Genomic DNA, 27813 nt, shown 5'->3' with positions numbered 1-27813 from the left:
TACTGTAACTCCTGGTGGAAATTTGAAGAAGGGAAGTCATAAAGTTAATAAAATACATGAACCAACCATTGAACACTGCTGATTTCCTAAGAAATTAGATGTAGTCAATTCTACTTCCATGTGTCTTTCTTGAGTTAACAAAAGTCATTGTACAGATGCCCATACGCAATTTTACAGATGTTAAGGCACACACACACACACACACACACACACACACACACATACACACACACACACACAGACACACACACACAACACAATAAATCCCTCACAATATAAATGTAATTAGTGGATTATTATCGTAGCCCAAAAATACATCCTAAGTCATTATATTGAGGTATTTTATTGTTTTGATTTACTATGTCATTATTTTTGAGATAGTTTCTCATCATTTTGAGATACTAGGTCATTATTTTCAGGTAGTATCTGAAAATAATGAGGATCTAAGTCATTATATTGAGATACTTTATTATGTTGAGTTACTAAATCATTGTTTCGAGTTACTAAGTCATTATTTTGAGCTACTAAGTCATTATTTTTGAGAGAATTTATAATTATAATAACTCTGAACCTTACCTAGTTTTCAATGTTTAGGTTTGGTGGAAGGAATTTAATGTAAAAGGTTAACACCGGAAGTCCTGTTGCTAGAGGAACAGTCTTTCAGAGGGCACATTCTATCCTAGGATGGCGACGGAGCTACCCGCCTTACTCTGCCTCTGATTGGCTAGTATTCGTTTCCTTCGCTCGTTCTATTGGTTAGATTTAGAAATGTCACGTTTAGAACCAATCAGGAGGTAAGGGAGGGGCGGGTCTTCTCAGAATGTGCCTTCATCATACTAGACAAAATAAAAAAACATGTCCCTGCCTTCCGGAGGAGGGACACATGCTAAATTAACCGGCTGACATGAGCTGCAGATCAGACTGCTATATCATCTGTGTGTGTCGGGATACTGAGCACAACAAACAGCGTGTGGTAATGCAACAGTAAGAGTTTGAAAAGCTCTATTATTATTTTCATTTACATGTTGACGTCCATTAACTCAGCCATGTCTGGAGCTTTAGCCAGGCTGCTCTTCTACCCGACTTTAGCCTACAATGTGGTCATGGAGAAGGTGTCGTCCAGGCGGTGGTTTGACAGAGTGGACGGGACTGTGATCCTGGGAGCCCTGCCCTTCAGATCCATGACAAAACAGGTCAGACCATCACACACCAGCATGTCTCTGTCTTATCGGTGTGTCTGTGTCTCATTTAAAAGCCTATAACTTTAACTTTAACTGGCTGCAGGTATGGAAAGTAACTAACTAACATTTACTCAAGTACTGTAATTAAGTGTTATTTTGATGTATTTGTGCTTTACTTTGAGTTATTTCCATGTGATACTTTCTACATCTCAGAGGGAAATATTGTACTTTCTACTCCACTACATTTATCTGACAGCTTTATTTACTTTTCAGATGAATATTTGAGACAATGGATAATATAACAAGCTTTTAAAATACATCACATTGATAAAGAAACTAAAAATGTGTAGTCTGGCTCACATCTCAGATGTCTATGAGTTGTTAACAGCTCCACCAAATAGGGATTTTTCCCTCTAAACTTCTCACATGGTTTCATTTCAATAAATGTTCATCTGCTGACCCTTTGGAGGGGCCTCGACCCCTAGGTTGGGAACCACTGGACTAAACTAGCTAACTGTATATAAAGTAGTGTAAACTAGCTCCACCTCCAGCAGCTACAACAGTAACATGCTGCTCTAACACTGATGCTTCACTATTAATAATCTAATGATGTCATAATAATAATATATCAGTCAGAGGACCAAACCCCTACTTTTACTGTAATACTGCATACTACATCACTCATAATACTGCAGTACTTTTACTGTAATACTGCATACTACATCACTCATAATACTGCAGTACTTTTACTGTAATACTGCATACTACATCACTCATAATACTGCAGTACTTTTACTGTAATACTGCATACTACATCACTCATAATACTGCAGTACTTTTACTGTAATACTGCATACTACATCACTCATAATACTGCAGTACTTTTACTGTAATACTACATACTACATCACTCATAATACTGCAGTACTTTTACTGTAATACTACATACTACATCACTCATAATACTGCAGTACTTTTACTGTGATACTGCATACTACATCACTCATAATACTGCAGTACTTTTACTGTAATACTGCATACTACATCACTCATAATACTGCAGTACTTTTACTGTAATACTGCATACTACATCACTCATAATACTGCAGTACTTTTACTGTAATACTGCATACTACATCACTCATAATACTGCAGTACTTTTACTGTAATACTGCATACTACATCACTCATAATACTGCAGTACTTTTACTGTAATACTACATACTACATCACTCATAATACTGCAGTACTTTTACTGTAATACTACATACTACATCACTCATAATACTGCAGTACTTTTACTGTGATACTGCATACTACATCACTCATAATACTGCAGTACTTTTACTGTAATACTGCATACTACATCGCTCATAATACTGCAGTACTTTTACTGTAATACTACATACTACATCACTCATAATACTGCAGTACTTTTACTGTAATACTGCATACTACATCGCTCATAATACTGCAGTACTTTACTGTAATACTGCATACTACATCACTCATAATACTGCAGTACTTTTACTGTAATACTACATACTACATCACTCATAATACTGCAGTACTTTTACTGTAATACTACATACTACATCACTCATAATACTGCAGTACTTTTACTGTAATACTGCATACTACATCGCTCATAATACTGCAGTACTTTTACTGTAATACTACATACTACATCACTCATAATACTGCAGTACTTTTACTGTAATACTGCATACTACATCACTCATAATACTGCAGTACTTTTACTGTAATACTGCATACTACATCACTCATAATACTGCAGTACTTTTACTGTAATACTGCATACTACATCACTCATAATACTGCAGTACTTTTACTGTAATACTGCATACTACATCACTCATAATACTGCAGTACTTTTACTGTAATACTACATACTACATCACTCATAATACTACAGTACTTTTACTTTCTTGCAGGTTGTTTTTTTAATAATCAACATTTAGCAGGTTACAATATGATTTTCCTCTTTTTAAAAATGTCACAGACTCTGAGAACTGAACACTGTTACTATTTTCTGTGTTGCAGCTGGTAGAAAAACAAAATGTCCGAGGCGTTATCACCATGAACGAGAAGTATGAGACCAAATATTTCTGCAACTCTGCTGAGGTGAGTTAACTTATCTTTTTCTTCTGGCAGTTTAAGGTTGAGACTTGAGGCAAATATTTAGCTTGTGTAATAAAAAAATAAAAAGTTATACGACAAAATATTAAGGTTATTAATTATAAACCAAGTTTATGTTTTTCTCAGAATATATCTCTTCTAGAGTTTGTCTCTTTTTCTGTCCTGTGTTGATATCAGATGATGTAATTAAGCTTAACTACTGTTAATGAGTTTAAAAGTGAAATGATAAACTGATTAGTTGATAAACAGGCAGTTATCTCAGTAATTGATTAATCCATTCAGTCGTGTTCCTAAACACAAAAATGCCAAATATTTGCTGGCTTCCTGCTTTTGAATTGTAATTTGCTGCTTTCCAGTCATATGATGGTACGGTCAGATTATCTGTACGGTACATTTCAACAAGTCAACACACACTTTTACATGAAAGATAAACGGCATCAAGACAAAATGTAAAAGAAACAAAACATACAAAAATTCACATTTATTATACAATTTTAAAAGAGTTAAAGAAAAAAAAAAGACTAAAATAAGAGATAAAACTGGAGAATAAAAGGTTGCAGTGCGAGATATTATGTAAGACTACAGATTTTTTTAAATAAGAATAAGACGATAAACTAATGTAAAACTGAGGCATTCATATTATTGTACCTTTTACATAAAGAAAAAGCTATTTGAGAAAAGAGTTGGCAGATTAATTAATGAATATAACTGTGATTTTAAGCCTTTGTTGGTTTAACACTGATCGATCCTTTAAGGTATGAAACAACAGAAGTAATCTCAAAGTAGTTTGTAACCAGAAGCCATGAGTGTATGTTCTTCCTTCATATTGTCATGGTGATGTTTAATCTGGTGTGTTTGATGCCGTTGGGCTGCAGGAGTGGCAACGCGTGGGTGTGGAGCAGCTGAGGCTGAGCACCGTCGACCTGACCGGCGTTCCCAGCCTGGAGAACCTGCACAGAGGCGTAGAGTTCGCCCTGCATCACAGAGAGCGAGGGACCAGCGTGTACGTCCACTGTAAGGCTGGACGCTCCCGCAGCGCCACGCTGGCTGCTGCCTACCTCATACGGGTCAGTACGTCACTGTGAGGAGGTCAACACCGTCAGGTCCTCTCTCTGCTGTCTCCACTCATTCAAGACATCAGTTTCAAGTGATAGTTATTAAATATAGTGAAATGCTGTTTTTGACTTTACTTTTATTTATCTTTAGATGCAAAATAATAGAAACACATGGACTCAGCGAAAACATTTATAAATATAATCAGTATTGGTGTCTAACAGATTATTGTCTTTCCATTTAATCTACAGTGTTGCTTCCTTCCTTTTGGGATTTTAGTAGTTAATTCACAACTGATCATTAAACAGAAATGTTTATTTTTACATTATCCTGAAGGTTTTTTTGACCATTTATTTTATTTGTTTTGATGTTTTAAAATGTTATTCTACTTTATTTTATTACTACTATTATTTTATATTCTTATTGATTTTGTTCATCTGTTTCTTTTGTCTTTTTAAACTTTTTTTTTTTTTTTTAAATTCTACCTTTTGATAAACTTCTTATTTTTTTATTTTCTCTTTTTTATTTTAGATTTTTATTATAGATCCTAAATATTTTTATCACTTATTTTCTCTTGCATACATTGGTCTCAATTTGTTAATCGTTTTTATTCCTTTTCTTTATGTTGCCACTTCTGTCTTATTATCAGCTTGTCAATCAACTGTGAAGCATTTTGAACTACATTCACCTGTATAAAAGCTGCTATATAAATACAGTTTGATTGATTGATTGATTGAAAGCTTGGTGAACTTACCTTCAGTATGTTGAAGTTGACACTGTACGTCTCTGCTGACAGGTGCACTGCTGGACTCCAGAGGAAGCCTGTCAGAAGCTGGCGTCTGTTCGACCGCACATCCTGGTGCGCTCCGCTCAGCTGGAGATGCTGAGGAAGTACCACCAGCAGGTGTGCGGACAGTCCGGCTGAGACCCACTTCCTGTTTCCTTCAGCGGCTGGAAGACTGGACTCAGAGCCTCATCTCAAGTCACAGCGACATGAAACAACTTCCTCCACATCATACCGTACACCAGTGGTCACCTGCATGTTTTAGGTAGCTCCACCTGATTCTAATCATTAACTTGTTATCAAGCCCGTTGACGAGCTTCAGCTGCTTGATAACGAGCTGATCATAGAATCAGGTGTGTTAGAGTGGAGAGATACCTAAAACATGCAGGCTAGTAGCTCAACAGGAGCAGGGTTGGAGATCAGTGGTGTACACCCACCGAAGAGTAAATGCTGAAACTGATTAATCTAAAAGGTTTTAAATCATTCTTTATAATAGCAGATTTTTATTAGTTAATTCACAACAGATCAGTAAGCAGACATGTTTATTTTTATTGACTGTTATCATGAAGGTTTCTGTGACCCTCATCACTTTTTCCTTCAACTCCTCGGTTTCCTGATTGTGCCTGAAAAAGCAAATTAATTTTACTTTTGGAATTATTGAAGCTCAGAGTGATGTTTAAAAAAAAAGTAACTTCCCTTCTTTTTTCCAGAATAAATTACTTTTAATATTCCAACACTGCAATATTGTTTTTTTGTGGTTTATTCATAAAAAACACTGACTTTGCTTTTGGATTGCAACAAAGACATTTTAGAGCATAATTCAGCATTATGTGGTTGCTGTGTACAGTGGAAAACTTTTAATTTCAATTTCTTATCTTATTTTGCCTCACAGCTGAAAATATTGACAGTGAACTGTTGAATAAAATATTTGTCAGATGAATGTGGTCTGATGGTGTTTTGAATATGCTGTGATGTTCCAGTGAAATACATGTATGTATATATATGTGTGCATAAAAGTTACAAATGTGATGTGACGACATTAAAACACAAGTAAACTTCTGAGTTAATGCTGCTCTGTCTCATAAGATAGCTGGTGCAGGAAAATGTACCAAAACCAAATTATTATTTCATCTGCTCAAGTACATTACCAATTCCTCAAAATTGATCTTGGGTGAAAAACTTTATACGTTTCCTCCATATTTCAGGCTGAAAATTCATATTTTGTTCTCTACTGTATTTATCTGACAGCTGTAGCTGCTTGGCAGAGTCATATAAGGTCACATTTAAGAGATAATGTTTTTTTAAATGATTTTTTATCAACATTTGCACCGAGGATCATTGTTATTGTTATAATTAAAGTGATCATTTTGTGTAAATTGACAGTATCAACCTTTAAGAGTCTCTAAAATACTGCATAACCTGCATAAGACTTTAATTTATTTAGTTATTCTCCTTCTTTCTTCTCCTTTATGTTTCATATTTATTTTATTTCTTCCTTCTTTGAACTGATGTGAAAGCATAAAAATCCCCTAAAGTGAACTTTAAGTTTTACACCCAAGAAAAAACATGGCAGCACATTTCTTCAGTAGCAGTTATTTTACTTTTTATGCTTAAGTGCATTTTAATGCTAATACTTATTAATCATTCCTCCTGTTTATACTGACTATTAAAAGATCTAAAACTAAACTGATTATTAAAAGTAGATGTAAAGTTGATATGAGGCTTCAGTCTAGAGGAGATGTTGAATCTGCATTTCTCAAGATGTAAACTATAAACTTTTTACACTCTTACTGTTAAACAAGCAGACTGTTCAGCTACTTGTTGGGTTCATCTGACACCTTACATGAGTACAATCTTTACACAAAACACTGCACAACTATTTGGTGCAACGTCAGATTAAATATATTTGAATATTCACACAGGATATAAATCCTCTATAAAAACACTGCTGCACTGTAGTATGACAGTTTTTATTCTGAATATCAAGCACATTTACAACCTGTGTCCGACTGTATATAAAATGGATGTAACATCCGTGACGTCACCCATTGGTTTGTGGACTGCTGCTTGGTAGCGAATAGTTTCGGATCTGGGCAGCGCCATCTTGAACATTTCAGGTGCATGCTGGGAAAAATAAAAACACGGATTCTACTTATATGGGCATCAGGAGGAGCACGAGGCGCCTTCCTGAACCTGTGAACCAATCAACCTGTCAATCACGCCCTAATGCATACCCTGCTTTATCGTCAATATAAAATCAGGGAGGCCAAAATTTCCCAAATGAACATCATACTGCATTGAAGAAGGCTTTAAACTAGCGATTGAGACCATAAACACATTTTGAAAACGTTTACTGAGGTTAGAAATCAAGTGAGAAGTTGGTGAATTCTCCATTGACTTGTATAGAGACGGAAGTCCTTTTGACACCAAAACGGTCGCCCCCTGGTGGCCTTTTGATAGAATGCAGTTTTAAGTTACTTCCGCATTCGCATCATTTCAGAGGACCGGAACTCCCCGCCTGGTTTAACTCCACTCTGTCTTTAAAACTAGTTTCTTTCAAACTTTGTTCTGCTTTCACTTAGTTTTTCATGTGTACTGTCAAATTTGATCAATCAATAAAATTGTATTTATATAGCACCTTTCATAAAGGGTAGTGTACAATGAGTTGATTGACAAGCTGATAATAAGACAGAACAAGTGACAACATAAAGAAAAGGAATAAAAAACTAAGAACAAATTAAAAGACAAAAATTCAGACCAATGCGCGCAAGTGAAAATAAGAATGATAAAAATGTTTAGACAATTTAAATAAAATAAGTAAATAAATAAAATAATGAAATAAATAAGTAAGATGAGAGAGGAAAGAGAAAAGTTTATTGAAAGTTAGAGTATAAACTAGGTTAAAATAGATTAAAAAGACAAAAGAAAAGTAAAAGTAGACAGCAGTTTGATCAAATTTGGAGGTTTATCGTGATTTCACAGCAACTGAAGCATTTCATCCTCCAACGTCTATGACGGGTCTAAAACCAATTGCAAGAGTTCATAGAAAGAATTATACAATAAGTGATGTGACTGTATGTTTTTGTGCACAGCTTTTGTTTTTGCATGTTTTTAGTTCCTTTAGAATCAAAATTAGCTCATTTACATATTTTGGAACCCTGCTTTATGACACGACTGTAGACGATGACATCATAATGAGAGCCTAGATCATATGTTCCATTTCTGAGTCCTCCTGACATTTAACTGTAGACCAACCAGAGTGGACACACACAGGTAAAGACACACAGTTAAAACCGACCTATCGACTGATCCTAGAAACTCAACTGATTGAGAATCATCTGAGATACAGGTATGCAATGGTTCCTTTCTTCTTGATGTGGAAAAATGTCTTAGAATCAGAAGAGGAAAGACGATGAAATATAAAAACACTAACCCTTACATACTGGGTTTTTTTTTTTTTTACATTTTAGAGATGAAATGATTTAAATTCATTTGTGTGTAAAATAAAAATGAAATTAAAGTTCCAGCAGCTAGTTTGGATCAGTTTAGGTTAACACTGAGATGTTTCTTATTAGATGATGATTTTCATTACATTTTCTTTCTAGCCATGTTTAAGAAAATCTTCATGAAGAGGAACAAACTCCCCTCCAGCGAGCGCCAGCTACCTAAAAACTACGAGCTGGTGACTGTACTGGGAAAGGGAGTCTTTGGAGAAGTGCTTCAATGCACCAAAGTGGACACTGACGAAATGGTCGCAGTGAAGATCCCAAACGATAGCAGCGAATTGGACGATGAAGTATGTTACTTTATTAAGTTACTCAGTGTTCAGAGATTATGTTGTGTGTGAGCGAGCGTTAAACTTGTCATGTTCTCATTTATCCACAGTTGACTGTACTGAACTATTTCAAGGAGATGAGACTGGACAACGGCAACATCGTCCGATTCATTGATTCTTTCAAACTCAGAGACAAGAGACTTGCTCTGGTGTTTGAAATGATGGAGATGACACTAAGGGACTTTTTAATGGACCAGAGGAACTTCACCCCTCTGTACTTCGATGAAGTTAGAGCTATAATCCAACAGGTATGGATAGAGTAGCATCAGAACACTTAACTCGGTGTTGATGCATTCTGTGAATTTAATGTCTGATCTTTGTCCTCACAGTGCGCCAGTGGATTGAAAGCCCTGAAGGATATCAACGTGATCCATTCAGACTTGAAGCTCGACAACATCATGCTGAACGTGCAGCCCCTCACTGTGAAGCTGATTGATTTTGGGGTCGCTTTTCATAGTCGTACAGCAGAGCAGGGTGACATTCACCAGCCAGCACACTATAGGTGAGCAGCATTCATCATCAATCATTGTTCTACTACTTTTAGGATATTTCTGCCATCTGCTAAAAGTTCCTCATTCTGTATTATACATTTGTTTTATATTCAGGGCTCCAGAAGTGATGCTAGGACTCCCATTTTCAGAGGCCATCGACATGTGGTCTCTGGGTGTGGTGATGGGATACATAGCACTTGGTGAATCACTCTTCCCAGGGTTCTTTGATTATGACACAGTAAGTCTGAGTTAACTGCTTTCTTTTTTACATTCTTCATATAAGATCTACTTTTACATTATCCTATATTGCATGAAGCAGAATATTCAGGGTGCTGTCTATGTTCTGGCAGCATCTCTCGCAGTTGTAAAGTCATTTGCACCTCAAAGTGCACTTTACTAGTTCATAATGAATCTTCTTTTGACTGCATCCTGCTGCATATCTTGATGTAATGCTGTGTTTTGTCTCCAGGTGGACTGCATGGTGGATCTATTTGGAGTTCCTCCAGACCATCTTCTGTGTGCTGGGATGTACTCGAAAGTATATTTTGTCCAAGACCCTGCTGGACACTGGAGGCTGAAGGTATGGAATTACATTAGGGTCAAATGAAAACATTTTTACATCACAAGACCACAAAGTCATCATTCTTCTCTTTAATTAAGATTGTATGTTTATTGTTTCTGAGTATCTAAAAACCTAATTCACCTTCTTTCAGACACGTGCGGAGTTCTGGGACAACAACATACTTTCCTACGGCCGCAAGTTATATCACTATCACAGCCTGGATGAAGTGGAACATGTAAGTGTTTAAGTAGATGATACTGTACCTGCTGAAGATCACATGATTTGATTGATCACAAAGCTTGACTTGACTGCTGTTGAATTGTCTCTTTGTTTCCTACATTAGCTGGACCTGGTGGACATGAGAGAGGTGGAAGTAGAGGAGAAGAAGATGTGCATTGACCTGCTGAAGGGAATGCTTCAGCTGGATGCAAATGTGAGGCTAACGCCCGATGAAGTCCTCGCTCATCCTTTCATTACATGGAGCGACCAACAGTATACCTCATGGTAAGTATTTTTATCTATATATATTACTGCTTTGCAAACAAACTATCAGACAATATAGGCGTATGGAAAGCTAATGTATCACATTATATTGACAAAAGTAGTAAAAGAACAATTAACATGTCGATACCCTGCCTATCTGAATTTTCAAATTAGCTTGTTAGCCAGATATGCTAATGTTATAAACCCACACTGTTTAATATATTCTTCACACTTTTGCTGTTGGTCAAATTTAAGGCTTTAAGACTGAGGTTATTTATTCAGTTTCAGTTGGTGATAATTACTTCTGAATATAACAGTGTGACTTTTCTTTTGGCAGCCATGAAAGTTTGAACGACAGCAGCAGCCAGCTAAGTGAACCACGTACCAGCGAGACACCTGAACTAAACAGCATTGGATTTACAGAATCAGTGCTCACTCTGATAGGTGAACTAGACACCAGCGATCTAGAGACCATTGAAGACAGTGAATCAGAGCTCTCTCAGCTAAGTGAAATAGACACCAGCGATCTAGAAAGCATCGAAGACACGGAATCAGAGCTCACTGAGATTAGTGAACTAGACACCAGCGATCTAGAGACCATTACAGTCACTGAATCATGGACCAGCCAGGCAGCTGAAGCATGGTGCAGCCTTTTCCTCAGGTACAGGTAGGTTTTGACACATCAGTTTATTTCTTTCACTTCTTCTTGCAGCCTGTTTTTAAAATTAATTATTATCCTTAAAAAAATCGACATGTCCTGGATTATTATCATTAACAAAATCTGACACAAATTACTTCTGAATATAACCATGTGACTTTTCTTTTGGCAGCCATGGAACTCATGAGTCCAGCACCCACCAGGCTGACGAAGAGGGAAAGGTTCGCTCCGCACCACCTAAATCCTGCGTGCCCTGGTATGAGGACATCAGACATCCGAGGGAGACTTGGTAAGATGATTTCCTCATCAGAGGAGACAGATGGATAAATTAGGACACAATTAGAGCAGATTAGAAAGGATTATGTACATCATGATACATCAGGACTAATATTTTAACTATGTGTGTTTTTTTGTCTGGCCCTTCAGTAGACAACGTCAGCTCTCTCTCCCTCTCCTTCCCTGTAAAATGTACCAGGAGGACACTGCCACCACATCTGGTAAGAAATGGTCACCTCCAACTGTGTCTCAAATGACATGATAAGACCTTTTTCATTGTTATTCATTGCAGCGAGAACGGGTAAAGTATTTAACTTTCTTTTGATTTTCAGATGACAAAGAGCCCCAGCAGAACAAGAAGAAGAAGGGCTTTAAGCGCTTCTGTTCATTGATGAGGAGGATGTTCTGCTGCTGCATCAGAGTGGAAGGCAACGAGGGCTGAACGGCGGCAGCGGGCAGCACGGAGGCTCAGTGGTTAGCACTGAGACCTCACAGAGAGCTCCTCCTGTGTGGAGTTTGCATGTTCTCCCCGTGTCTGCGTGGGTTTCCTCCAGGTGCTCTGGTTTCTTCCCACAATCCCAAAAACATGCAGCTTAGGTTGATTGGAGACTCTAAATTGACACTGAATCTGATTTTAGAAACAATGTTAAAAAATGTATATATATTTGACAGACAATGAACGGCGGCAGCGGGCAGCACGGAGGCTCAGTGGTTAGCACTGAGACCTCACAGAGAGCTCCTCCTGTGTGGAGTTTGCATGTTCTCCCCGTATCTGCGTGGGTTTCCTCCAGGTGCTCTGGTTTCCTCCCACAGTCCCAAAAACATGCAAGTTAGGTTGATTGGAGACTCTAAATTGACACTGAATCTGATTTTAGAAATAATGTTAAAAAATGTATAATATATTAATAATAATTTAATAAACTAAATAAATAAAGAATGGCTCAAAAACAGATGCCTGTGGTATGCTACTTATTCCTTACATGTAGAACTGACTGTTTAACTGAGATTTACAGTAATCCCAGTTTGTACCTATCATGCACCACCATTACATTTTAAGTATCTTTTGAAATATCTTTTCACTTTTCCTGATTTTGTCATGCAGTTCCTGAATCACTGTTTTCTCTACTGTATTTATCTGACAGCTATAGCTGCTTGGCAGAGTCATATAAGGTCACATTTATGAGATAATGTTTTTTATCAATATTTGCACCAGGGATAATTGTTATTGTTATAATTAAAGTGATCATTTTGTGTAAATTGACAGTATCAACCTTTAAGAGTCTCTAAAATACTGCATAACCTGCATAAGACTTGAATTTATTTAGTTATTCTCCTTCTTTCTTCCCCTTTATGTTTCATATTTATTTTATTTCTTCCTTCTTTGAACTGATGTGAAAGCATAAAAATCCCCTAAACTGAACTTTAAGTTTTACTCCCAAGAAAAAACATGGCAGCACATTTCTTCAGTAGCAGTTATTTTACTTTTTATGCTTAAGTGCATTTTAATGCTAATACTTATTAATCATTCCTCCTGTTCATACTGACTATTAAAAGATCTAAAACTAAACTGATTATTTAAAGTAGATGTAAAGTTTATATGAGGCTTCAGGCTAGAGGAGATGTTGAATCTGCATTTCTCAAGATGTAAACTATAAACTTTTTACACTCTTACTGTTAAACAAGCAGACTGTTCAGCTACTTGTTGGGTTGATCTGACACCTTACATTTTACACAAAACGTACAATTTTTACACAAAACACTGCACAACTATTTGGTGCAACATCAGATTAAATATATTTGAATATTCACACAGGATATAAATACTCTATAAAAACACTGCTGCACTGTAGTATGACAGTTTTTATTCTGAATATCAAGCACATTTACAACCTGTGTCCGACTGTATATAAAATGGACGTAACATCCGTGACGTCACCCATTGGTTTGTGGACTGCTGCTCGGTAGTGAATAGTTTCGGATCTGGGCAGCGCCATCTTGAACATTTCAGGTGCATGCTGGGAAAAATAAAAACACTGATTCTACTTATATGGGCATCAGGAGGAGCATGAGGCGCCTTCCTGAACCTGTGAACCAATCAACCTGTCAATCACGCCCTAATGCATACCCTGCTTTATCGTCAATATAAAATCAGGGAGGCCAAAATTTCACAAATGAACATCATACTGCATTGAAGAAGGCTTTAAACTAGCGATTGAGACCATAAACACATTTTGAAAACGTTTACTGAGGTTAGAAATCAAGTGAAAAGTTGGTGAATTCTCCATTGACTTGTATAGAGACGGAAGTCCTTTTGACACCAAAACGGTCGCCCCCTGGTGGCCTTTTGATAGAATGCAGTTTTAAGTTACTTCCGCGTTGGCATCATTTCAGAGGACCGGAACTCCCCGCCTGGTCCAACTCCACTCTGTCTTTAAAACTAGTGTCTTTCAAACTTTGTTCTGCTTTCACTTAGTTTTTCATGTGTACTGTCAAATTTGATCAATCAATAAAATTGTATTTATATAGCACCTTTCATAAAGGCTAGTGTACAATGGGTTGATTGACAAGCTGATAATAAGACAGAACAAGTGACAACATAAAGAAAAGGAATAAAAAACTAAGAACAAATTAAAAGACAAAAATTGAGACCAATGCGCGCAAGAGAAAATAAGAATGATAAAAATGTTTAGACAATTTAAATAAAATAAGTAAATAAATAAAATAATGAAATAAATAAGTAAGATGAGAGAGGAAAGAGAAAAGTTTATTGAAAGTTAGAGTATAAACTAGGTTAAAATAGATTAAAAAGACAAAAGAAAAGTAAAAGTAGACAGCAGTTTGATCAAATTTGGATGTTTATCATGATTTCACAGCAACTGAAGCATTTCATCCTCCAACGTCTATGACGGGTCTAAAACCAATTGCAAGAGTTCATGGAAAGAATTATACAATAAGTGAAGTGACTGTATGTTTTTGTGCACAGCTTTTGTTTTTGCATGTTTTTAGTTCCTTTAGAATCAAAATTAGCTCATTTACATATTTTGGAACCCTGCTTTATGACACGACTGTAGACGATGACATCATAATGAGAGCCTAGATCATATGTTCCATTTCTGAGTCCTCCTGACATTTAACTGTAGACCAACCAGAGTGCACACACACAGGTAAAGACACACAGTTAAAATCGACCTATCGACTGATCCTAGAAACTCAACTGATTGAGAATCATCTGAGATACAGGTATGCGATGGTTCCTTTCTTCTTGATGTGGAAAAATGTCTTAGAATCAGAAGAGGAAAGACGATGAAATATAAAAACACTAACCCTTACATACTGTTTTTTTTTTTTTTTTACATTTTATAGATGAAATGATTTAAATTCATTTGTGTGTAAAATAAAAATGAAATTAAAGTTCCAGCAGCTAGTTTGGATCAGTTTAGTTTAACACTGAGATGTTTATTATTAGATGATGATTTTCATTACATTTTCTTTCTAGCCATGTTTAAGAAAATCTTCATGAAGAGGAACAAACTCCCCTCCAGCGAGCGCCAGCTACCTAAAAACTACGAGCTGGTGACTGTACTGGGAAAGGGAGTCTTTGGAGAAGTGCTTCAATGCACCAAAGTGGACACTGACGAAATGGTCGCAGTGAAGATCCCAAACGATAGCAGCGAATTGGACGATGAAGTATGTTACTTTATTAAGTTACTCAGTGTTCAGAGATTATGTTGTGTGTGAGCGAGCGTTAAACTTGTCATGTTCTCATTTATCCACAGTTGACTGTACTGAACTATTTCAAGGAGATGAAACTGGACAACGGCAACATCGTCCGATTCATTGATTCTTTCAAACTCAGAGACAAGAGACTTGCTCTGGTGTTTGAAATGATGGAGATGACACTAAGGGACTTTTTAATGGACCAGAGGAACTTCACCCCTCTGTACTTCGATGAAGTTAGAGCTATAATCCAACAGGTATGGATAGAGTAGCATCAGAACACACAACTCTGTCTGTGTTGATGCATTCTGTGAATTTAATGTCTGATCTTTGTCCTCACAGTGCGCCAGTGGATTGAAAGCCCTGAAGGATATCAACGTGATCCATTCAGACTTAAAGCTCGACAACATCATGCTGAACGTGCAGCCCCTCACTGTGAAGCTGATTGATTTTGGGGTCGCTTTTCACAGTCGTACAGCAGAGCAGGGTGACATTCACCAGCCAGCACACTATAGGTGAGCAACATTCATCATCAATCATTGTTCTACTACTTTTAGGATATTTCTGCCATCTGCTTAAATATGACAGTGTTCCTCATTCTGTATTATACATTTGTTTTATATTCAGGGCTCCAGAAGTGATGTTAGGACTCCCATTTTCAGAGGCCATCGACATGTGGTCTCTGGGTGTGGTGATGGGCTACATAGCACTTGGTGAATCACTCTTCCCAGGGTTCTTTGATTATGACACAGTAAGTCTGAGTTAACTGCTTTCTTTCTTACATTCTTCATATAAGATCTACTTTTACATTATCCTATATTGCATGAAGCAGAATATTCAGGGTGCTGTCTATGTTCTGGCAGCATCTCTCACAGTTGTAAAGTCATTTGCACCTCAAAGTGCACTTTACTAGTTCATAATGAATATTATTTTGACTGCATCCTGCTGCATATCTTGATGTAATGCTGTGTTTTGTCTCCAGGTGGACTGCATGGTGGATCTATTTGGAGTTCCTCCAGACCATCTTCTGTGTGCTGGGATGTACTCGAAAGTATATTTTGTCCAAGACCCTGCTGGACACTGGAGGCTGAAGGTATGGAATTACATTAGGGTCAAATGAAAACATTTTTACATCACAAGACCACAAAGTCATCATTCTTCTCTTTAATTAAGATTGTATGTTTATTGTTTCTTAGTATCTAAAAACCTAATTCACCTTCTTTCAGACACGTGCGGAGTTCTGGGACAACAACATACTTTCCTACGGCCGCAAGTTATATCACTATCACAGCCTGGATGAAGTGGAACATGTAAGTGTTTAAGTAGATGATACTGTACCTGCTGAAGATCACATGATTTGATTGATCACAAAGCTTGACTTGACTGCTGTTGAATTGTCTCTTTGTTTCCTCCATTAGCTGGACCTGGTGGACATGAGAGAGGTGGAAGTAGAGGAGAAGAAGATGTGCATTGACCTGCTGAAGGGAATGCTTCAGCTGGATGCAAATGTGAGGCTAACGCCCGATGAAGTCCTCGCTCATCCTTTCATTACATGGAGCGACCAACAGTATACCTCATGGTAAGTATTTTTATCTATATATATTACTGCTTTGCAAACAAACTATCAGACAATATAGGCGTATGGAAAGCTAATGTATCACATTATATTGACAAAAGTAGTAAAAGAACAATTAACATGTCGATACCCTGCCTATCTGAATTTTCAAATTAGCTTGTTAGCCAGATATGCTAATGTTATAAACCCACACTGTTTAATATATTCTTCACACTTTTGCTGTTGGTCAAATTTAAGGCTTTAAGACTGAGGTTATTTATTCAGTTTCAGTTGGTGATAATTACTTCTGAATATAACAGTGTGACTTTTCTTTTGGCAGCCATGAAAGTTTGAACGACAGCAGCAGCCAGCTAAGTGAACCACGTACCAGCGAGACACCTGAACTAAACAGCATTGGATTTACAGAATCAGTGCTCACTCTGATAGGTGAACTAGACACCAGCGATCTAGAGACCATTGAAGACAGTGAATCAGAGCTCTCTCAGCTAAGTGAAATAGACACCAGCGATCTAGAAAGCATCGGAGACACGGAATCAGAGCTCACTGAGATTAGTGAACTAGACACCAGCGATCTAGAGACCATTACAGTCACTGAATCATGGACCAGCCAGGCAGCTGAAGCATGGTGCAGCCTTTTCCTCAGGTACAGGTAGGTTTTGACACATCAGTTTCTTTCTTTCACTTCTTCTTGCAGCCTGTTTTTAAAATTAATTATTATCCTTAAAAAAATCGACATGTCCTGGATTATTATCATTAACAAAATCTGACACAAATTACTTCTGAATATAACCATGTGACTTTTCTTTTGGCAGCCATGGAACTCATGAGTCCAGCACCCACCAGGCTGACGAAGAGGGAAAGGTTCGCTCCGCACCACCTAAATCCTGCGTGCCCTGGTATGAGGACGTCAGACATCCGAGGGAGACTTGGTAAGATGATTTCCTCATCAGAGGAGACAGATGGATATATTAGGACACAATTAGAGCAGATTAGAAAGGATTATGTACATCATGATACATCAGGACTAATATTTTAACTATGTGTGTTTTTTTGTCTGGCCCTTCAGTAGACAACGTCAGCTCTCTCTCCCTCTCCTTCCCTGTAAAATGTACCAGGAGGACACTGCCACCACATCTGGTAAGAAATGGTCACCTCCAACTGTGTCTCAAATGAAATGATAAGACCTTTTTCATTGTTATTCATTGCAGCGAGAACGGGTAAAGTATTTAACTTTCTTTTGATTTTCAGATGACAAAGAGCCCCAGCAGAACAAGAAGAAGAAGGGCTTTAAGCGCTTCTGTTCATTGATGAGGAGGATGTTCTGCTGCTGCATCAGAGAGGAAGGCAACGAGGGCTGAACGGCGGCAGCGGGCAGCACGGAGGCTCTGTGGTTAGCACTGAGACCTCACAGAGAGCTCCTCCTGTGTGGAGTTTGCATGTTCTCCCCGTGTCTGCGTGGGTTTCCTCCAGGTGCTCTGGTTTCTTCCCACAGTCCCAAAAACATGCAGCTTAGGTTGATTGGAGACTCTAAATTGACACTGAATCTGATTTTAGAAACAATGTTAAAAAATGTATATATATTTTACAGACAATGAACGGCGGCAGCGGGCAGCACGGAGGCTCAGTGGTTAGCACTGAGACCTCACAGAGATCTCCTCCTGTGTGGAGTTTGCATGTTCTCCCCGTATCTGCGTGGGTTTCCTCCAGGTGCTCTGGTTTCCTCCCACAGTCCCAAAAACATGCAAGTTAGGTTGATTGGAGACTCTAAATTGACACTGAATCTGATTTTAGAAATAATGTTAAAAAATGTATATTATATTAATAATAATTTAATAAACTAAATAAATAAAGAATGGCTCAAAAACAGATGCCTGTGGTATTCTACTTATTCCTTACATGTAGAACTGTCTGAGATTTACAGTAATCCCAGTTTGTACCTCTCATTCATAACCATAACATTTTAAGTATCTTTTGAAATATCTTTTCACTTTTCCAGATTTTTTCATGCAGTTTCTTAATCACTGTTTTTCCAAGGCAATTTCCATATCATTCACCAGTTCACTGTACCTGTATAAACTTGCCTTGTTTTCAAAATCAGGGGCTTTTAATGATCTCAATAAATCTATTAACCCAGTAAACTGATGCCGTTTTTTGCCATGTAGTACACGACTTTCAGCTGGGAGATAAGCGAGTCTTTTCTTGGCTTTGGCAAATTGTTAGGACAGCCTGATAATAATGAATTACAATAATCCAGCCTAGAAGTAACAAATGCGTCAACTAAGTGTGTGTGTCTGCATTTATTATTATTATTTATTATTTTTAAATATAATATAATATGATGTTTGATCGAGCACAATTAACCAAATGCACATTTTGACTGGACTGTACATATTCTTGCTGGCATCCACACTGATAATGACTGAAGTGACAGTTTTGAAAAAAAAAAAAGGTTGCTTTACATTTTTATAATAAAGCTTCATCAGAAACAACTGTGCTACCATGTGACAGTGACACACAGTACAAAAAAAGGAGGATTTTGACCTCCGTCGCATTTCTCTTCCGGCCCGATAGGGGGCGACAGACCTCCAGCAGCTGCCTCTCTTCCCGAAGAGAAACACCCGAAGAAGAGAGCAATCATGGCGGCGTCGTTGGTGCGATTTGTCCGTGGAGGTCTCGGAAAGAGCTTCAACAGTAAGTAGAAACTAGAAACCACTATTTCTTCTTGTACAGACTGTTAGCAGCACTGGTTCAGTATGTGAGCAGTGTGTTTCCTTGCAGCTCAATAAGACACGGTGAGGTTTAATCAGGTTGACCTTCGAGCTAAGCTAATGCTAATGGTTAGCCTACAGGGAGCTTACATGGCAGACAGCAGGGACAAACTGTGTGTTTGTTTATACTTTAAGGGTTTAATTTGTTTATATGCATCATATAGAGGTGTTCAGAGTGCATGTAGGTTTAAGTGTATATTAGCATCTACTCAATAATATATATATGTCAGCTCCTCTGCAGCTCTCTGTATATAACTTGTTATTCAATAATCAACAGTGGTGGAAAACAGCCTAATAACTTACATTTACTCAATTTTAACATACTTATGTACTTTACTTTTGAGTATTTCCATGTGATGCTACTTTCTACATCTCAGAGGTAAATATTGTACTTTCTACTCCACTACTTGATTTGACAGCTTTAGTTACTTTTCAGGAGAATATTTGACACAATGGATAATACAACAAGCTTTTAAAAAACAACACATTCTTATAGATGACAAATAGTGATTTTTGTCCCTCTAAACTTCTCACATGGTTTCATTTCAATAAATGTTCAAATGTTCCAATATTTCAGCAAAAATCTTAAGATTAGAGAAAAAGCCCAAAACTGAAAACACATTTGTGTATCAGAACTTAGTTTTTTCTTCTTTCCTCTCCCATTAATCATCTCACCACCCCTCACATTTATCTGCTGACCCTTTGGAGGGGCCCCACCCCTAGGTTGGGAACCACTGGACTAAACTAGCTAACTGTATATAAAGTAGTGTAAACTAGCTCCACCTCCAGCAGCTACAACAGTAACATGCTGCTCTAACACTGATGCTTCACTATTAATAATCTAATGATGTCATAATAATAATATATCAGTCAGAGGGACCAAACCACTACTTGTACTGTAATACTGCATACTACATCACTCATAATACTGCAGTACTTTTACTGTAATACTGCATACTACATCACTCATAATACTGCAGTACTTTTACTGTAATACTGCATACTACATCGCTCATAATACTGCAGTACTTTTACTGTAATACTGCATACTACATCACTCATAATACTGCAGTACTTTTACTGTAATACTGCATACTACATCACTCATAATACTGCAGTACTTTTACTGTAATACTGCATACTACATCACTCATAATACTGCAGTACTTTTACTGTAATACTGCATACTACATCGCTCATAATACTGCAGTACTTTTACTGCAATACTTGTACTTGTCATGGAGTATTTTATATTAATGTATTGGTATTTTTACTTAAATAAAGGATCTGAGTACTTCTTCCACCACTGGTAATCTGTAAAGGTGTTGATTCAGATTTTTTTCTTCTTTTTCCAGTTGCAAGGACTTCATGTCTCCTCCAGCAGCAGAGCCGCCTGCAGAGCTCGACCACAGAAACCAGCCGTGAGTACAGACGGACCGATGCTTATTGATCGATCAGCGGTCAAATAGGACAACTGTCTTGTCTCCTATTTAACTGTTGATCTGTGGTCACCAGTGGCAAGTTGTACTATGCTTAATTAATACACTCAAAATGTCCTCTAACCATCTTGTTTGAAAATGCCTGTTTATACTTTTTGCAGCAGATACAATATATTTTAATCCAGATGATCAGAATAGTATCAACTACAACATAGTGTTAATTTTTTTTAAATTTTTTTTTATTTTTTTTTTTTAAAGTTTGTCAAGTGTTTATCTTTCATAAAACAGATTATTTGCTCTCTGATGTTGTGACAAACATTAATAAACTGGGGCTAAACTTACAGGGGACATACAAAAAAAAGAAGATAAAACCATTCATTCATTAAATTAATCTGTTTCTGTGGGTCATGTACTGTCTAAATGTTCCCAACCTGTTTTATCAATGATTTGTTAGTTTAAAAAAAAGTCAGAGATTATTCTTGATTGTTCTTTAAAAGAATCCCCAGTAGCAGTAAATAAAATCAGTGTCTGTAAAGTTAAAAAAGGCAAAACAAGCCAAATATAAAGATTAGAAAAATAAGTGAAAATAATTCTTCATATGAAACAATTTAAAAAAAGTAACTTACAAACAAATACTCAACAGAAAGAAAAAGAAAAACATTTAAATGTTCTAAAACAATAAAAAATCTATTTAAGATTCATCAATTTTTGTTTTGGTAACTTAAAAAAAGAAAATCTGCTTTTATTCTGTCTAACGTTGACAGGTTAGTTATTTCAAGCAGTAGCAGCTCCACAGAGAACAATCCTCATTATAAAGTTTGTTTTTTAAACTTGATGTGTTTTAGGCTCATGACGAGCGATCGCTGTGTGGTTGAACACTTTTTTAAAACACCTCTTCCCTCTCTTGTCCTTCCTGCAGCCACCGTGAGACCCAAGGATGCCGTCACTCACAACCAGCTGACGGCGTTCGGGGAGTACGTGGCTGAGATGATGCCCAAATACGTCCAGCAGGTCGAGGTCAGTTCATGCACCTGTAATGAGCCTCTGAGCTCATCATTACTCACTCTTATAATGACTTAAAAGGACTCAAACTAAATTTAACATGTTTATTTGGGAGGGAGAGCTGATTTTTGGGGTCAGTGGTTAAGGTTTGGGTCAGGATAAATCTCCAGAAAATGAATGTAAGTCAATGTAGATACCCCGATAAGTGACAGAGGTGAAACTGTGTGTGTGTGTGTGTGTGTGTAGGTTACCTGTTTCAATGAGCTGGAGGTGATGATCGCTCCTGATGGCGTCATCCCCGTGCTGACGTTCCTGAGGGATCACACCAACGCCCAGCACAGGAACATGATCGACCTGACCGCTGTCGACTTCCCAACACGACAGAACCGCTTCGAGGTACAAACTGTTTGCCAAAAAATGCTTGTATGAAAGTGACTGACACAATGTTATCATAATAGCGTTGTTACAGTCATAGTTAAAGTATATAAGAGGGGCGTTTGTGCTGCACGGTGTTTCCAGTGGACTGAGAACCTTTTGAGGAACTAAACCAGCATTTTCTCAGCAGAGGAACCAGGACATACTTTAGTTCTTGTAGGATAGTCAGGGGAAGTTTTCAGGAACTTAAGGCAAGGCAGCTTTATTTATATAGTGCATTTCATACACAGGGGCAACTCAATGTGCTTTACATAAAACCGAAATATTAAACTGTATAACATACAATTAAAAACAAAAATCTAGACTAAAATAGAGCATAAAATGTGATAGTGCATGCTTTAGGGGCGCTTACTTACAATGCACAGACATTGTAGCTGCTTCCACTTGTGTGCCAATTCATTAAATAAAACAAGTTAAAAGAAAAGGAAATATTCTAATATCAACATTGGGATGATTGTCGGACATTTCTCATTGTTTGTTAATGTTTAAAACAAAGTCAGGCTTGTTTTAAAGAGACAAATAGAGAAGAAAGTGTGAGTATCAGAACTAAAACTTTATTTTCTTTAGGTCTTATTCTAAGTGCAGAGAGGCACTGTGAAGTTTTCAGCCTCCTTTTCTGCTTTTTCCTTCATTCATTTATATCAGAGACACACAACATTAAAGGCAAGGCAGCTTTATTTATATATTGCATTTCATACACAGGGTCAACTCAATGTGCTTTACATAACAACAAAATATCAGGGGATGATTAAACAGTAAAAATTGGAAACATTAAAACATACAGTTAAAAACAAGGAAACCCTTTTGTGATAAAAAGAAAATAAAGTACAAAAAAACAAAAAGCTAAACTAAAATAGAGCATAAAATATGAGTGAAGCATAAAATAATGATTTGCATTAGAATAAATAAAATAACATACAGTGCAAATGAAAGATGAACTTTAAAAGAGCTCAATCATAAGCACATGAAAAGAGAAATATGTTTTTAACCTGGATTTAAAACTATTCACATTTGAAAGACAAAGAGCAACTTGATTAATCCGTGTTGTTTCCTCATGTGGGACAAGGTTAGTCTACACGGCTGTTCAGATGTGATGGAAATGCAACATTTTGATCTAAAAGAGGCTTTTTCGTGTGTTCACAGCAACACTTGGACAGGAAAGCATCACACTCTCCTCTTAAACGGCTTGTTTTATGGTTAAAATTAACATTTTTTGTGCACAGGCTGTCATAATTAATAATTCATAGTATGATTTGTGATGGTGTGTGTGTGTGTGTGCGCTGCTTCACAGATCGTGTACAACCTGATGTCGCTGCGCTACAACTCTCGTATCCGCGTGAAGACGTACACAGACGAGTTGACACCGGTGGACTCCGCCGATTCCGTCCATAAGGCCGCCAACTGGTACGAGAGGGAGGTGAGTCACTCGGCACAGATGATGTTTTCAAATTCTCCACAGCAGTGAAATAATCAGTGATGTCACGTAACTTTAAAGGCTCGTCCACACCAAGCAGTATAACACTAACGACAGTGGTGAACGATATCTTTGGGATCAGTCTCAGAGCGATTTGATGAGCGATAGAAACACTGACAGCCAATCAAAATCCTTCCTTTTAACCAAACAGCAGCCTGACACCCAGAGGTGATTTCTTTAGATGATGATAATTATATTTTATTTGTATAGCCCCTTTCATACAAGGATACTGTGTGTTTCCTCTTTTACTGCTGCTGTGGGTCGGCTCAGTTTGGTCCGTAAAAAAACTGAAACATCACAGCAACTAAGATAAGATAAGATAAGATATTCCTTTATTAGTCCCACAATGGGGAAGTTTGCATTATTACAGCAACAAGTGGACATTAAAATGGAAGAGCATCTATAAGAAAAAGAATAAACAACAATAAATAGTACATATGAAAAACAATAAGAACAATAATAGTAGGAAATATATAATAAAAATAATCCTGACATTATTTACAAGAGTAATATTTGTATTGAGTGGTAATATACCAGAGATGTTGTTGATATTGTTATTGCACAGATTAAAGTGAAAGAATATATATATATATGTAACTTAGGTCTGAAATAGTTCTGATCAACACACTGAATCAGCGCCTTTCTTTTTATTTCTCTGTACAACATACAGCAGTTACAGCTCATCAGTATCTATTTACATTAGCTGCAGACACAGCTGGAACATGCTCAGATTGTTATAGTTATCGTTCTTAGTGTGGACGGCCCTTAAAGCTCCTGTAGTGTTTGTACAGGCCTGCATACTGAGAGTAAAGCGTGTGTTTTCCTGCAGGTTTGGGACATGTATGGCGTGTTCTTCGCCAACCACCCGGACCTGAGACGCATCCTGACAGACTACGGCTTCGAGGGTCACCCCTTCAGGAAGGACTTCCCTCTGTCGGGATTCGTCGAGGTGAGTCCTGCCAGCAACCAGAGAGCTGTTTGTTTCTTCTCTGAAAATATAACAGCGGTAGTATTGGCAGGATGTCTGTGAGACAAGACAGGAGGGAAGCTGTGCACAAACGCTTTGGATCTCAAACTCTGCTGGACACTGTGCTGTTTTATTTTATTTATTTTTACTTCATTATTATAAATCCAAAGCTCCTACAGACCTTGAAAAATCTTAAGGCAGCCCGCGACTTCAGAAAGAATAATATATGTCCTGCAGACTTTGAAATGAAATTGAATAAAATTAATTATTTATTTGAAAACAGTCAGATTCTTCCCCTCTGTCTTACCCTTACTTTGTCTGAGGATGAGAAGCCCACATTCACAGGATTAGAATAATTTGATCAGGCTGTCTAGACAAAGAAAGGCTTTTTATTTTATTTTCTAACGGACCTGCCATTCTTTTCTTCCATTTACATACTTTTAAATCAAGTAAAAGCATTTAATTATAGATCCTGATCCTCTCCAGGCATATTTTAAGATACATAAAAAGCTTATACTACAATAAATATACAATCATGTGGAGTTTAATAGGTTAAATTACCTTGTTAAAATCCTTAAAATGACATCTCTCCTTTCTCCCTCCATTAAAACTTGAGTGAAGGTGCGACTTTAAAATGCAGCAGACTGAAGCGTGTGTTTATCTCTGCAGGTGCGTTATGATGATGAGGTGAAGCGCGTGGTGGCGGAGCCGGTGGAGCTGTCGCAGGAGTTCAGGAAGTTCGACCTCAACACGCCCTGGGAAGTGTTCCCCGCCTACCGAGAGCCCAAAGAGGCCGCTCCCAAGCTGGAGGCCGGAGACAAGGCCCCTGAGAAGAAGTGACGTCCCTCTGTTTAGTCTACAAACACACAACATCATCATCTCTCTGTTTGTTTGTGTTATTCTGGGACTCTCAACACCCTCGAAACCCACCTGAAATATTTATGTAAATAACAATACTATTAAAAACCATCTTAAAGTGATTTTTCTTGTGTGTGTGTGGAGGTTTTATTTGGAGCAGCTTTCATAACTAGAGTTGTGCGTTATGATGATACTAGATAGTGAGAGATTAAAATGTCTCCATGATCTGCTGTTATTGTTGGAATAGTTACTATCAACACTTCTACACAATGTCAGCTGGGAAATTAGTTTGGTTTTACTGTAAATATCCATTTTTAGTCCAAATAGACTTTTTAACACCTGCTCTTTTTTATTTATGGAATAGTTTGTTTAATGTAATTTTATGCACGTTTTTACATGATTACATGTAGTTCGTGAGCCCCTAATCTAAGATAAATGTAATTATTTTTCATTATGCGATGGACAATAATGTTTTTTGAATCTTGAGCACTGTTCAGTAAACTTGTAAAATAGAAAACCAACATGAAAAATAAGCGTGATAAGATCGTGGATTGTAATCCTTCCCTGAAATAAATCGTGGTATGATGTTTTTACCATATTTCCCACCCTGACTGCTAACAGTGGGATGAAATGTTCATGACAGGATGGAGGATTTCTGATTTGGGTACATTATATGTCAAAAGGTATGTGGGCATCCAAACATTACTGTAGCGACTACTATCCCAAAATATAAGTCAGCTGAGAGACTTCGTAGGCTCATATCTGTGATTATTTGATGACGATGACGGTCAACAGAAAATAAACCCTTTGTCTAAACTCCTGCCGCCACCCAAGTGAACAGGTGGAACAGATGAAACCACACATGTCAATCATTGCTCGTGACTAAACGTGTGCATGTGGCTCTTCCAATTATACCCAAATGTGTGATTCTGCTAACAGCTTCCAGTAAAAAGTCCTCCAAAGGTTTTCCAGTTTATTTTAAAGGCAGGGTGTTTCATAAATTACCAGCCACTCAATAGATTGCCTTTTTTTTCGGGGGGGCGGGAGGGGGTTTGGCTGATAAGTGAAGCAAATCTACCAGCTAATCTTATGCCCTGTCTAAAGGTGTTTCATGGAGTTGAGATCAAGTTCTTTCAAACCAAACTGGGAAAACTATCTCTCTGACTTTGTGCTCACTGTTGCTACAAAGTCACACAACTAAAACATTGTATGCTGTGCTATAAGACTTTAATAAATATGCACCAAATATAATGTGCATATTTACTTGGAGCTAAAGTCGAGACCTAGACCTGGGATGTCAAGGTAATGACCATATAAATAAACCTTTTGAAACATTTTTTATGCTTTGCTAATTTCAGTGTTAGATTAAAATGAAAAAATTTTCACTCCAGTAATTAAAGGACAGGTTCACAGTTTTTCAAGCATGACTTAAAGCAACAGTCAGGTGTCCATATTAAATAAAGTCATTAATTTATATAGCACCAAATCACAACTGAAGTTATCTCAGGGCTCTTTTCACATAGAGCAGGTTTACTCTTTATTATTGTACAGAGACTCAACATTTCTCCATGAGCAAGCACTTGGCCACAGCAGCAAGGAAAAACTCCCCCTTAAACAGGAAGATCCCTCGAGCCGACCCGGGCTCTAGGTGGGCGGCCATCTGCCTCGACCATATGAAGCTTGGAAGAAGATATCAAAAGCTCATATGAGGCTTCAGCAGTCTGAGTTAGTCATATCAAGTGATATCTGACACATTTACAGTCTTTTTAGCATCAGATTCCCTCTTAGTGTTTCCCTGTTGAGCTGTGGTGGAAGTATAGTAACAGAAATACTTTGGCACTAAAAACACTGTAACGTTGAAACATAGAAGATGAAGATTTGACTCATTTGGACGGCAGAAGGAGGACTGTGGATTTAGTCCTCCATCACTTCCATTATAAGTTTATAATAAAGGGATCTTCTAATGGTCAGTATGAACAGGAGGAATGATTACAGCAAGAAAAACAGGTTTAATGTTGGTTAATATTTTGGCTCCTGACTGTTGGTTTAAGACACTTAAAGAATTATAAGCCTGTCATTTAACACTCATGAATT

The 27813-nt window shown here is 37.4% G+C and overlaps 3 protein-coding genes across 3 annotated transcripts in view; all 3 read left to right on the top strand.

Moving 5' to 3' along the window:
- prc1b (protein regulator of cytokinesis 1b) overlaps window positions 1-27813 on the top strand; it is a 291205-nt gene that overhangs the window by 11332 nt on the left and 252060 nt on the right. The window lies entirely within an intron of this gene.
- Window positions 917-6233, top strand: ptpmt1 (protein tyrosine phosphatase mitochondrial 1). The gene is made up of 4 exons (XM_062424312.1): window positions 917-1193; window positions 3246-3326; window positions 4217-4408; window positions 5191-6233. The coding sequence occupies exons 1-4, from the start codon at window positions 1023-1025 to the stop codon at window positions 5317-5319; spliced, it is 573 nt and encodes a 190-aa protein (XP_062280296.1). The 5' UTR covers window positions 917-1022; the 3' UTR covers window positions 5320-6233.
- Window positions 19363-25841, top strand: ndufs3 (NADH:ubiquinone oxidoreductase core subunit S3). Its single transcript, XM_062422794.1, has 7 exons — window positions 19363-19467; window positions 20900-20965; window positions 21903-22000; window positions 22232-22381; window positions 23712-23837; window positions 24724-24843; window positions 25531-25841. The coding sequence occupies exons 1-7, from the start codon at window positions 19413-19415 to the stop codon at window positions 25699-25701; spliced, it is 786 nt and encodes a 261-aa protein (XP_062278778.1). The 5' UTR covers window positions 19363-19412; the 3' UTR covers window positions 25702-25841.

This window comes from Scomber scombrus, chromosome 1, assembly GCF_963691925.1.
Source record: "Scomber scombrus chromosome 1, fScoSco1.1, whole genome shotgun sequence".
In the NCBI taxonomy this organism is placed as follows: Eukaryota; Metazoa; Chordata; class Actinopteri; order Scombriformes; family Scombridae; genus Scomber; species Scomber scombrus.
Note: the sequence above shows the minus strand (reverse complement) of the source record. Positions and strands in the feature narration are given on the sequence as shown.